Source organism: Eriocheir sinensis, chromosome 50 (genome assembly GCF_024679095.1).
Source record: "Eriocheir sinensis breed Jianghai 21 chromosome 50, ASM2467909v1, whole genome shotgun sequence".
Classification (NCBI taxonomy): Eukaryota; Metazoa; Arthropoda; class Malacostraca; order Decapoda; family Varunidae; genus Eriocheir; species Eriocheir sinensis.
The window spans coordinates 6,361,780-6,375,541 of NC_066558.1; the positions used below are offsets into that span (position 1 = coordinate 6,361,780).

Here is a 13,762-nt window from a genome sequence, read left to right on the forward strand (position 1 = left end):
TGACGGATTAATTTCCCATAATGCCTCGGTAATTACAGGGATAATGGCGCCTCTTGTTTTATTTTTGCCTTCTGTAATCCCTCCCTCCTCTCCCTTCCCTTCCCTTCCCCGGTAACTGAATATTAATTGACCTTCCGCCGCTCCTGCTGCTGTGATGCGTCCCTAAAGGAATTAAGGTTTTGCCTGTTAGGGTGTTTTGAATGTTCTTTTAGGAGCTAACTCTTCGACACGACTTTATATTCAAATGGGAAGGGAAGTTACATATAAAATCATCTCTCATACATTTTCTTCCTTTTACGGTCTAGTTCCTGATGTTTTTTTTGGTTAACTCTTCAATGTGACTTTATGTGCAAGAGGAAGGAAAGTTTCGTGTAATATCATCTCTCATACATCCTCGGTTTCTCTGTTTTGAGGTTCGCCAGTGAAGGAAAGTGCATGTTATGATGTTCTCTATGTTCTTTTAGGAGTTCAGTCTTTGGCATAACTTTATATTCAGTTGGGAAGAGAAGTTACGTGCATAATCATCTCGTACATTCTTTTCCTATTGTGAGGTTCGCATTCTCATTCTCTTACGGTCTTGTTATAGTGTTCTTGATGTTCTCCGAGTTAAATCTTCGACACAACTCTGTATTCAAGTGGAAGGGAAGTTACGTGTTAAATCACCTCTCATACATTCTCTGTTTTGAGGTTCGCCCATAAAGGAGACAGCTCGTTACGACGTTCTATTAGGAATTAACCAGTGGGCGACGCGTAACTTTATATTGAAGCTGAGCTGGACGGGAAGTTGTATGTATAAGTTATCTCTCCCCCCCCCCCTCCTCTCTCTCTCTCTCTCTCTCTCTCTCTCTCTCTCTCCTCGCCGCGGAAAGGGAGTGTGGGAAGCGAGCAATATTTTTCCCGCCAATTTCAGCTCCGCGGAGGCAGTGTTGCCAGATGTGTGAGCATGGCGGCGGCGGTAGCGGCGCGGGGGAGACAGGAGGAGGAGGAGACGAGGAGGAGGGAGAGGACGAGAGGGAGACGAGGAGGAGGAGGAGGAGGGAAGCGAGGTAGTACCGGGAGGGAGGGAGAGGCATGGATGTAAGAGGTATAGTCCGCGGGGGAGGAGGGAGAGGAGAGAGAGGAAGGAGACGAAGCGAGAGAACGAGGTAGGGCGGGAGGGAGAGAGGGAGGAAGGCACGGAGGAGGGAGAGAGAAACCGAGAGGGAGAGGGAGAGGAGGGAGGCTTGGAGGAGGGAAGTCTAGGGTTCCCAGAATAACTCAGCTCCGCCATTCACTTCAGCATTCTAATGGAGCGGAATAGTTGAAGTTTGATCGCCGTGACTTGCTCGCCACGAAACATAGTCGCTCGCTTGATCTTGAGCCGCTGACAATGACGATGATGATGATGATTAGCAGTATTATTGATGGTGGTGATGCTACACACGATGATGCAGAGATAATCAATGCGGCAGGGAAAGTGAAAGGAGAGAAAACAAAAGGATATTACGAAAGGGATGTTGGTGAAATATGTATTCTTTCGTAGCGAGCCATAATTAAACCGAAACAAAACCTACACATACTTATATAAATTGATCTGCTTTATTATTCGGTTTTAAGATGGTAAAATAGCACACACACACACACACACACACACACACACACACACGCATACGTAATCAAATGAGGGTTTATTCTACTTAGCAATACATATACACACAATTATCCATTAAGTTATTCATTTATTCAACAGACGAAGGAGATGAGTTAAACACGGATGGGCAGCTGACACCACCGACCCCTGTGTGTGTGTGTGTGTGTGTGTACGTGTGAGAGAGTGTGTGTGCGTGCGTGTGTGTGTGTGGTAATGGCGGTGCGGGTGCTGGTGCGGGAGGCCGTTGTCTTCTAATAGAGCGATAGGCACGGCTTTCTGACTCCCGGACGAACAATTAAGAAAAATGCATCGCGTAGGAGGGAGGGATGATGGCGACTCAACCACCACCACCGCCGCCGCCACCACCACCGCCTTGCCACACCTCGCCATATCCCGCCGCCACAGCATTCCTCCACCCCGCCTAGAGAGGGAGAGAGAGAGAGAGAGAGAGAGAGAGGTTGTTGTTGCGTCTTTCTGCATACGGATAATGAGGCTTCACATGATCCCTTTGTGTGTCCTCTCTCTCTCTCTCTCTCTCTCTCTCTCTCTCTCTCACACACACCGGGAAAGTTTTATGAGTACAGGAGTTATCGTGTTTTGAATAGTTGCTCGTTTGACTGATTGACTGACTGACCATGGTGGAATCTGCATCATTACCGCCATCAACATCATTATTACTGTTATTTGTGTTATTTTGGTTATTTAGCTCGTGGAATATACATCATCATCACCATCATCAGTATTATTATTGTTATTTAGCTGCTCATTTGACTGATTGACTAATTATGGGGAAATTTACACCATAATCATTCTCCTCTTCATTATTATTATTTATCCTCTTGCTTTTTTAATGGCGTCTAAAGTAGGAGTATTTTTAGCACCAGCCGTCCGCTACACTCCTCGTAAGTTTATTTATTTACCTCTTTATTTATACGTTCATTTGTTTGCGTTAGTCGCTCGCCTGACTGATATCACAAAGTTCATGGGCTCGTCCGTTTGTTTTTCGTCTAGTTGTTCGCTTGACTGGCATCACAAGGGCTGTATATATTATCATTATTTATAAGTTTCTTTCTACTTCTTTTTTTTATTATTTATCTCTTTCTCCTCCCTCACGTGATATCATTATTGTCTTTCTTATAAATGTTTCCTGTTTTCTTCACCTCGCATGATTTTTTCCGATTTTCTCTCAATCTTTCCTCCTTTATTTCTTCGTCTTTTTCTGTATTTCTTTTTATTTAAAGATATTTTCTTTCTTATTTTTTTTTGTCCTCTGTGCCTCATCAATTGTCTTGCTTCCTCATTGCTTCTATATTTGTTTTGTTTTTGTATTTAATTTCTTTAGTTCATTCTTTCCCTTGTTATTTCGTTTTCTTTTCTTTTTTATATTTTTCCATTCATCTTTCTTTCAATTATTCATCTTCCTTTCCTTTTTTTATCGTATTTTTAGTTCTCGTTTTTTTCACTATTTTCTTCTTTATTCTTTACCTACCTACTTTTTTCCTCTATCTTATTCCATTGTTCTTTCTTTACTTTTTGATCCTCGTTTCTTCTTTTAATCGTCCCTATTCTTCATCGATTTACCTTTCTCCTCAATCCTTTTTCATTCATCTATTTCTTTCCCTTTTCGTTTTTTTACACTTGTCTTTTTATTTTTCTATGTCTATCTTTCCTTATTGATCCTCGTTTCTTTATTTTTCGCTTTTTTCTTCTCTTTTCTTCTTCCATTTCTTCCTCATCCATCTTTCTATTCTTTTTTATCTCTTGCACTCGTTATTTTTTTTTCCTTTCCCTGTATTCGTCTTTTCTTTTTCTTCATCTTGCTTTCTGGTCTAATTCTTTTCTTTCATCTTTTTTCACTCAATCTGATATATTTCTTCCTTTTCTTCTTTACTTCCTTCACCATCTTCTATTCTTCTTTCTGTAGTGTCGTTTTTTTATCTTTCTTTCATTTTTCTATGTCTATCTTTCTTTCCGATCCTCGCTTCTCGTTTTTTTTCACATTTTCTTCTGTTTCTTCTTTATATCCTTGATTACTTTCCTCCTCCTCCGTCTCCTTCCATCTTTCAACTTTCATCTTGTCATGTGTTTTAGCTCAATCGTTCTTTCTTTTCTCTAAATCTGTCTTTCCTCTGATTCTCACTTCTTTTATTCTCGTTTCTTCACCTTTTCGTCTATTGTTTATCTTTCCTCATCATCTTCCACTCCTCTCGCAACATCTTTTATGACGTCAAGTGTTTTAGCTCAATCGTTCTTTCTTTTCTCTAAATCTATCTCTTTCCTCTTTGATTCTCCTTTTATTCTCGTTTCCTCACCTTTTCGTCTATTGTTTCTTACCTTTCTTCATCATCTTCCTCTCCTCTCTCAACCTCACGTGTATTAGTTATATCGTTCTTTCTTTTAAACTTCTCTAAATCTCTCTTTCCTCTTTGATTCTCACTTCTTTTACGCTCGTTTCCTCACCTTTTCGTCTATTGTTTCTTACCTTTCCTCATCATCTTCCTCTCCTCTCTTAACCTCACGTGTATTAGCTATATCGTTCTTTCTTTTCTCTTCTCTAAATCTCTCTTTCCTCTTTGATTCTCACTTCTTTTACGCTCGTTTCCTCACCTTTTCGTCTATTGTTTCTTACCTTTCCTCATCATCTTCCTCTCCTCTCTTAACGTCACGTGTTTTAGCTATATCGTTCTTTCTTCCTCTTCTCGCCTTTTCCCCTCCTTTGTGTATATGACAATAAGACACACGAGGAGACCCGGATATTTATAGCTCTATTATCGCAGCCTTGAAATTATCTTGGCTTCTGCAGCAATATGTTATAGACCTTGTGTAAAGCTGCTGGAAGATTGGATATAAGTGTTGTTGCTATTGGTATTATTATGATTATTGTTGTTGTTGTTAGTGGTAGTAGTAGTAGTAGTAGTAGTAGTAGTAGTAGTAGTAGTAGTTGTGGTAGTGGCGGTGTTAAGACTACTACTACAAATATTACAACAACTACTACTACTACTACTATTATTATTATTATTATTATTATTATTATTATTGTTGTTGCTTGTCATATCTCTTTCATATTATCTCTTATTTTTCTCGAATTTTACGTCATGTTTCGACACACTTCCGCCTCTCTCTCTCTCTCTCTCTCTCTCTCTCACCAACACTGCTGACGCCATCGCCGCTGTGCTATTCAAGTTCCCACTGCGTAAGTAAAAAAAAAAAAGGAAGAAAAAAAAGCTGGGAAGACACACTTTGCTTAGCGGAAGACGAGAGAGAGAGAGAGAGAGAGAGAGAGAGAGAGAGAGAGAGAGAGAGAGAGAGAGAGAGAGAGAGAGAGAGAGAATGCATATCGACATACATACACATACCTACATACATACATACATACAGACAGGCAGGAGATACGAATGCATTTCCCACGCCATTTAGTCTTGCCAAGTTCACGGAATATATTTAGCCGTCGTCTGTCTGTTTATCGTGAGGGAATGTTGCGTCTCGTCACCTCTCCCGTGTAATACAGTTTAACGTTCATTGTTTATCCCAGAGAAATGTTTTAAGCTCATATTCTCAAACGTTTACAGCACTCACAACATATCTTTTCATATTCACGGTGCAGAGGCCTTGTTAAACTATCATTAGGCTCATAAAACTACCCATGCAAATACCCACAGCGACTTCTACGAAAGACTTATCTAATGTGGGCGTGTAAGCTCTGAAACGTATGCAAGAGCCAGTATTAACTCCATTCCCTAAGCTGCACAGACCCCAGACAAACATTTTCGGTTCGTCTAACAACCTCGAGCTTGCATATAGAGGTTCTTTTACCATCCTCTTCCGTACACCCGCTTCGAGAACCATCAACTCCACTCAGATTTCATAGAGGTGCTTTTATACCCTTCACTCGTTCACCCATTTCCAGAGCCATCAACTCCACTCAGATTTCATAGAGAGGTTCTTTTATACCCTTCACCCATTTCTAGAACCATCAACTCCACCCAGACTACAGATAGGTTCTTTTATACCCTTCACTCATTCACCCATTTCTAGAGTCATCAACTCCACTCAGATTTCATAGAGAGGTTCATTTATACCCCTCACTCATTCACCCATTTCTAGAGCCATCAACTCCACTTAGATTTCATAGATAGGTTCATTTATACCCTTCACTCATTCACCCATTTCTAGAACCATCAACTCCACCCAGACAACATAGAGAGGTTCCTTAATACCCCTAATTCGTACACGCATTCCCAGAGGCATCAACTCCACCCCCCGGACTGCACAGAAGGGGTCGCAAGAAGCTGTCACTGCAAGAAAAGTCCCGTGCTTTAACTCTGGGAGAAACGGTGACGTCTGTGATATGTATAACCGCTGACTGGATGTTACCAAGCACTCCGTCCACGACCTGCAACACGCTGCCACTTCCTTACCCCCAGACGCCGCAGCGGAGAGAAAATAGACTTAGGAAGACTTCGCCAAGAACAGACAGGGCTTTTGTGGACTTAGGAAGACTTCACCAAGAACAGACAGGGCTTTTGTGGACTTAGGAAGACTTCACCAAGAACAGACAGGGCTTTTGTGGACTTAGGAAGACTTCACCAAGAACAGACAGGGCTTTTGTGGACTTAGGAAGACTTCACCAAGAACAGACAGGGCTTTTGTGGACTTTGGAAGACTTCACCAAGAACAGACAGGGCTTTTGTGGACTTTGGAAGACTTCACCAAGAACAGACAGGGCTTTTGTGGACTTTGGAAGACTTCGCCAAGAACAGACAGGGCTTTTGTGGACTTTGGAAGACTTCACCAAGAACAGACAAGCTTCTCAGGCGCGCAGTGGTGTTTGATCGTACCATAACAGTTGCCACGTTGAAGAGGAAGCATCGGATCCCCTCAAGAACGTGGCGGTCAGAACTAATCGGCCCGTATCTCAGACCCTTTCGGCTCTCAGCTATTTCCAGAGGCCATTAAGGAGATTAGTCGGGTTCTATTGAGTGTTTTTTCACGTTCTTGGTACAAATGCCTTGCCAAACTAACAACATGCTTATAAAACCACCCATGGAAATACCCCCAAGCTCTGCGAAAGCCTTATCAAATATTGGTTTATGAGCCTCGAAATTGAGATTATGGAGCTAAGGTATCGTCTCCAGAAGGATCTTTATTTACCAACTCAACAAGCTGCGAATGAACCTCTTCTCACCGAGGCCAGGGAAGAAAGGGGTCAACTTCCGCAAGACCTGCCATCACTGGACATCAGAGGAGTGGAGGAAGGTCAGGTGCAATGACGTAAGCACCTTCACGCTGCTGAGAGGTGCCGCGAAGGTCGGGTCTGCCCAGGAGTGCCTCGCGGAAGGACGCTAAACACTAGAGGGTCGCATTAAAAGACATTTCGCCGCCCAAGAACACATATTTGACAAGGCTTTCGTAGGAGTCGCGGGCATTTACAGGAGTAGTTGTATGACCCTTCCTCTGTACCGTGAACCTAAAGAAACACTCATTAGAACCCAACTGATCCCCTCTTTGACCTTTAAAAATAGCTGATGTTTTGAAGCGAAAGTGTTTTATAATACCAACCTTCAAGCATCCAGACCCTGTGGTGTTAAGGGGCGCCTTGAGTGGCTCCTGAGGATTGGGGTGAGTGTGCCTCCTTCCAAACACTGTGGTGAGGTAGGGGAGTGATTACGCCCATGTGTGTTACGGGATCATTAGTTGCCATTCTTGCCTGCCCATCAGTGCACTCCCTTCACGCATGGCGGCGCAGCGGCTCGGCAAGTGAAAAGGTTCCTCAGTAACAATGGCCCGTGTTCCCAGAAGCTATTGGCTCTCACAACAAATATTTTCAAAGGCCACAAAGGTGATTAGTTTGGTTTTCATGAGTGTTTTTTCACGTTCACGGGGCAGAAGCTTTGTTAAACTAGCATGATAAACGTATGAGCTTAGTTTAAGTTGCTTTTAGTTATCCTAGAAAGTCTGAGAAGCGTATTTGGGTCCAGTTATAGATTAGGGTACTCATCTTTTTCATGTTTATCCTAAAAAGAAAGCATATAATTTGTATTCAACACACACACACACACACACACATACACACACCTAGAAAGACTGAGAAGCGTATTTGGGTCCAGTTATAAGTGTACTCACCTTTTTTTCATGTTTATCCTAAAAAGAAAGCATATAATTTGTATTCAACACACACACACACACACACACACACACACACACACATACACCTAGAAAGACTGAGAAGCGTATTTGGGTCCAGTTATAAGTGTACTCATCTTTTTTTTCATGTTTATCCTAAAAAGAAAGCATATAGTTTGTATTTAACACACACACACACACACACACACCGCAGAAACGACTTACCAACAAGTTATTAAAAAAAAAACCTACTCAGTTAAAAAAGAAATTACCATGAAGTAGTTTCGTAAGACAGTACATTATGAGCTTGAATTAATCCTGTAAATATATGATTAGGTAACACACACACACACACACACACACACACACACACACACACACACACACGGGACGTCAAACACAAACACACGTAACTATATAGCCTATTTCCGTTTATCGAAATGTTTAGTCGTAGTAATCCAGTCCAAAACAAGTATTATCTATTTAGTAAGGAACATGTGATGGCAGGCTGGGGGCCCAACATGCCTCACAGCGTCATGTGTGCGATAGGCGAACAGTGTGTGTGAGCTGGTGATTAGGCTAAAGGAATGGACTGATATGCCCCGAATGGAACATCGCTTTTAAGATAAGATAGGAAAGGTTGCGAGAGATACGCCCTCACGTCTGTCAGGCTCGAGTGTTGAGTACTCCTCTTCCTCCGTCTTTTATTAGCCCTAATAAGGCTATGTTCACACGAGGCGTTTTCTGTCGCGGTAAACATGTGCGACCGTCCACACAAGGCGTTTTCAGCCGCGGCGTTTGTCCGCCTCCGTGGTGTAGTGGTTGGGATTTCTAGCTACAGGCTCAGGTTCGAATCTTGTCCAGGGCAGTTGGTGTGTAGCTCACCCGGCTGTTTATCATTCCTCTCGAGTTTGTCGATAAATGGGTACCTGGGGAAACTTGGGGAAGGTAAATTGTGGTAACCCGGATGTCACACTGGCCCTGTGTCTCGGGTCAATGGGCTTTTACCTACCAGTCTCAAGGGTCAATGCGACGGAGATGAGCACCGAGGCGTATACCTTCAACCTTACCCATACTTGTCAAGCATGTGTCTCTCTCTCTCTGGCTGCCTGGCTGACTAGCTGGGATGTGGAAGAGGCAGCATATGCATGGTTGTTGTATCGTCGTTGGAGGGAAAGACAGAGACTTAGGATTCACCCTTTTTTTCATGGCAGGCTTACCCATGGCATAGTTAGAACATTGTATCCCAAGTTGCGAGATTATGAACCCAAATTCTTCAGCTACTGAGAATGTCAATCAAATCAATGGACGATCTGCTGCACAAATTCAAGATGACGTGTATCTTCAACACGCACCATGGAGAGGGGCTGTGTTACTCCAGGAGAAAAACTCATCATAACATGAAGGTGAGTCCTTTATTGTTGTGCACAATGATTCTGTGATTGATATTCGGTTAAACAACACAAGTACATCCTCCACTGAGATAACATTTACCTGACACACTTACCAAGCCTTTTATTTCTGTCACGAAACTACTCCATCACTTCAAAAAATTTAGATTCTGTATCAGAGACTGGACTTGCAGTTCCTGGTGAAGGAGTGATTTGGAGTGGATCGAATTCTGAAGGTCGTGTCCATGTGTTGCCACTGTAACCTGAGGTGCTGGCGTATGGTTTCATGTCGCAGTCTACTTGGTGGATTGGTTGTGTTTCAGGAAACGAGCTTGTAACAACTGGGGATGGAGTTGATGGCAGGACTTGAAAATGTGATGATGTTTGACAAGTGTGTCCTGAGGAATCTGTACTGTATAGTTGGCTGTGGGAGGGTGGGTGGTGGGCGTGCTGTGTGGAATGGGAGGCTGCTAATGTCTGTGCATGCTGAAGTACATTTAATAAGTCGATTTTGGTCCTTAACCGAGAGTTTTCAGGCACTTTCTTCAGTTCTGCATATAGGGATAAACAAAAGAGTTTGTCATCATCATCATCATTCCACTTCTCTCCCTCCTTTCGTCTTGCCAATAAACTATTTTCTACCTCCTTTCGTCTTGCCGATAAACTACTTTCCACAATAGGCTCAGAATGCTTCTCAACTAGCTTTGGCATCAATCTCCTCAATGTTGATGGTGTGGTTCCAGTCAAACAGGGTTCTCCTGTCACATCTTTGTCTTCATCGCACGAGGCCTCATCTCCTGTTGTATCCTTGTCAAGACTCCTGGTCCTTTCCTTCTTCGAGACGTGATTTTCCAAGAAGTGCAGCCTCCTGAAGTAGACATAGCGTCTTGCTTTCTTCCCTGATGGGAGCGTCTTCTGTTTCTTCAACTCTCTTGCGTAACAGTCTCGTAAATTTTTCCACTTCTTTTGCAAACTCAAACTCGAAGCTGAAAATGAAAAAAATATTAATGTTAGAAGTATGTCAACCTTTATCTTGTACTATACGTGTGTGTGTGTATGTGTGTGTGTGTGTGTGTGTGTTCGCGTCTGATGTGACAAACGTCTACCGTATGAAGATATGACCCGTAGAGAATGCGGAAATGTCAAATATTTAATCTAAAACAAATTTTATGTATTTCTTGTATAATTTCAGGTACTTGGCCACGGGTTGATCTGTTACTGATTTGCATTATGGACACAAGCTTGAAAAATCTACCATTCAAAGCATACTGCAGCAAGTATGTGCAGGCATTTAAAAAAAAAAATGAAGACGATTTATTGCCAGAAATGAGAAAACAGAAATGGGAGAAAATCGCAAAGGGTTTTGAAAAGCACTTGGAGTTATGGAACACATCATGAGACCCTACAGTGAAAGACATCAGGCATATATGAAAAAAAGTCTTATTATAGAATGTCCGGAGCATATTGAAAGTACCTTTGGTGTACTGGCTAACAAGATTAGTATATTCTCTGAGTGTCTGGATGAAGCTCAAGACGCGACTCATCGTTCTTGGAGCTTGTTGGTTGACAGAAATCCGTGGAAAGAGGAAAAAAACGACAGGTCTTCCTTATATCAGCATTAACGGGGAAAATATAAACATTAAACAGATGTGAATTATCAATTTATCAACCCAAATATATTGTGTTTTCTCTAACACACACACACACACACAAAAAAAAAAAACGCATACCCACAAGGAACGTCAAAATATTTAGCTTTGAAGAACAGGCTTATAAAGGGTCGTCTCGACGGTAAGGTTGAAAACAGACAGCGCGCGGCACACCGTCATTTCTGTCCCCTGTCGCCTAAGGGCAGGGCAGAGGTGTAAACACCTCCCCGTGCTGTCACTCCACGTGGCCCTTCTTCTTCCCTCCCTGTCGTTGAATGACCGCGACGGGAATCACCTCGTGTGAGCGATCACGCGTGTTTAAACGCCGCGACCGGAAACTGAATCGATGCTGTCCATCACACCCACTGTACCAAGCGACCAACGGCGTGGCTTTACGAGGCTGACGCTACACACTGCATAATTAACGGCACGAGATGGATGTAGGTGTGAAGATACTCTTTGAAGCACCATTGGTAGGCCAGCTCGAGGGAATGTGCCAAGAGAAGGCATGCATGACCTCCGCTAGAGATTAATACGCAGAGTTGAATAGCAGGATAATATGATTTTGTAAGGAAAGATGAAAAGTAAAGTGCAATGCAGGATAACATTATTTACTAGGATGATTATTTGATAAGAAAAAAAATGTTGGTGAGCTGAAAAGTATACTGAGATGCAGGATAACGTTATAGACTAGGATGATTGTAAAGTAAGAAAAGAGTTATCAAGCTAAAAAAACATATATTACAATGTAGGACAACATTATTTACTAAGATTGTAAAATGACATAAATATGTTAAGATAGAAAATATAGTGAAATCTAGGATAGCATTATTAAATAGGATTGTATAACTAGATAAGAAAAGTTAAGCCTAGTGAAATGCAGGTTAACATTATCCAGAAAGATTGTAAATATAAGATAAAAAGTAAAGTTTTGTTCAGTTCACTCACCCATTGTGTCCCCGGCGCGGCAGAATACTTCCTCCAGCTCCTCCCAACACCTTCTCTTGGCGGCTCTTTCCTTGTATTCCACACACGTCACGTCCCAAAGCGCTGGACGTTTCTTCACTTCATCAATCAACAGTTCGGTGTCAAAACGGTCACAGTCCAGCTCTTCCATTTCGTGCTGCATCCTCGACTGAGTGTTGCGGTGTTCCTTCCGTCTCCACCCTCAGGCTCACACGTGCAGCGGTCACACAGGTTGCCCTCTGATTGGCGTGCGTCACATACCGCGGCAGCCAATGAGACGCGACTTCAGAAGCAAACGCGCGACGGGAAGGGAAGGGTGGAGTCGCGCGGCGGCCCAGCGACAAGCGACTAGTGACCGCTCCAATACACTTCAATATTGATACTCTCTGGATAGTCTTGCTGCTACCATTACTATTCTTCTTCTTCTTCTTCTTCTTCTTCTTCTCTATCTTCTTATTGTTGTTGTCGTTGATTCTCGTTCGTCTGTTCAGTTAATTTGTTTATGTGTGATGTTCGTTTGACCCTCCGGCGACGATGCGGCAAGAGAGAGAGAGAGAGAGAGAGAGAGAGAGAGAGAGAGAGAGAGAGGGGTCAGTAGCCAGGGCATCCTCGCAACCTGTCTGGTCTCTCTCTCTCTCTCTCTCTCTCTCTCTCTCTCTCTCTCTCTCAGTGATCTTCTCTTTCTGTCAATCTGCATTCATTTTCGTCATAGAGAGAGAGAGAGAGAGAGAGAGAGAGAGAGAGAGAGAGAGAGAGAGAGGTTACAGACTAGATTGATACTTATAATAATAATCGTGAACGTATGTATATGTATGTGCGTATGTATGTATGTATGTATGTATAAGAAGTTTAACAGAATCATGATGACACACACACACACACACACACACACACACACACACACACATACTTTCCCTTCAACCTTCTTTATTTCATTCCTCTCTCTCTCTCTCTCTCTCTCTCTCTCTCTCTCTCTCTCTCTCTCTCTCTCTCCCTAACTTGAGCCAGGCGTGGAAGTAGAGATAATAGAGGAAGAAGCATAAATATCAATAGAATTTAACTCATAATTATCACCACTTGCCATTCCACTATCATCCGCGCAACAGGAAAACATCGGAGGGCGAATTTATGCACCCAATTAAACCGCATCCCTTAATAACGCTTCTATCGCCTTCATATTCACGCAAGTATCGTTAATTAGTCGTGGAAGTATCGTGGTGTGGTTAGAAATGGCTGGGGTGGACGGGGTGGCGGTAAACGGAATAAATGTCAAATTAGTAACTGTGTGGCATCAGTAAATTTCCCAGTTGGATGTCGTGAGGTCGGGAAGCAAGTCGCAATCTAGGTATTTTTGCGCAATGGAGTGAGCTTTCCTGGTGGTGAGCGGCCTTAACTTTACACTTAACACACGGCTTGTAAGTGTCGTAAGTGGCGGCGAAAGGGAGGAAAGCCAAGGCCGGGAAGGAGGAGGAGGAAGAGGAGGAGGAGGAGGAAGAGAACCAGAAGGGGGAGGAAGGAAAGGCCGAGGCAGGGGACGCTTTACCGAGGTCCTATCCACGTAGAATTCAAAAACACGGACGTTATCTTTGAGTTCCCTTTATTTATTCATTCTTTTTTTTACTTCTCTTTCTCTCCTGCTGGTCACGTGGGTCAGTTTTTTTCAGTTCTGGGGGAGAAATATTGTTAAGCCGAGGGGAGGACACGGGCGCTGGCAGGTGGAGGGCTAAATAAAAGATAGCAATGAAATATTCCGTCCCGAACCTGTCCATCTTTTATTGTAAGCCGCTTGATCTTGATGTCACAGCGAAAAACAACGGAGGGGATACGAGCTTATAATTTATCATTTTTACGTGTGTCTTGCGAGGGAGAGACAGACAGACAGACGGACGCACACACACACACGGAGGTTACAAGGTCTTATTCTTTTTTTCTTTCCCTCTCTCTCTCTCCCTCTCCCTCCCTCTCATTTTTTTTTCTTCGGCTAGAGCGAAGCGAGCTGTGAG

The 13,762-nt window shown here is 43.0% G+C and overlaps 2 protein-coding genes across 3 annotated transcripts in view; one reads left to right on the plus strand and one right to left on the minus strand.

The window, feature by feature from the left end:
* The window catches only part of LOC126982330 (C-terminal-binding protein-like), a 72,330-nt gene that overhangs the window by 3,930 nt on the left and 54,638 nt on the right, over positions 1–13,762 (plus strand). The window lies entirely within an intron of this gene.
* Positions 8,361–12,277, minus strand: LOC126982331 (uncharacterized). Its single transcript, XM_050834334.1, has 2 exons — positions 11,742–12,277; positions 8,361–10,130 (listed from the first exon to the last, which is right to left on the minus strand). The coding sequence occupies exons 1-2, from the start codon at positions 11,920–11,922 to the stop codon at positions 9,286–9,288; spliced, it is 1,026 nt and encodes a 341-aa protein (XP_050690291.1). The 5' UTR covers positions 11,923–12,277; the 3' UTR covers positions 8,361–9,285.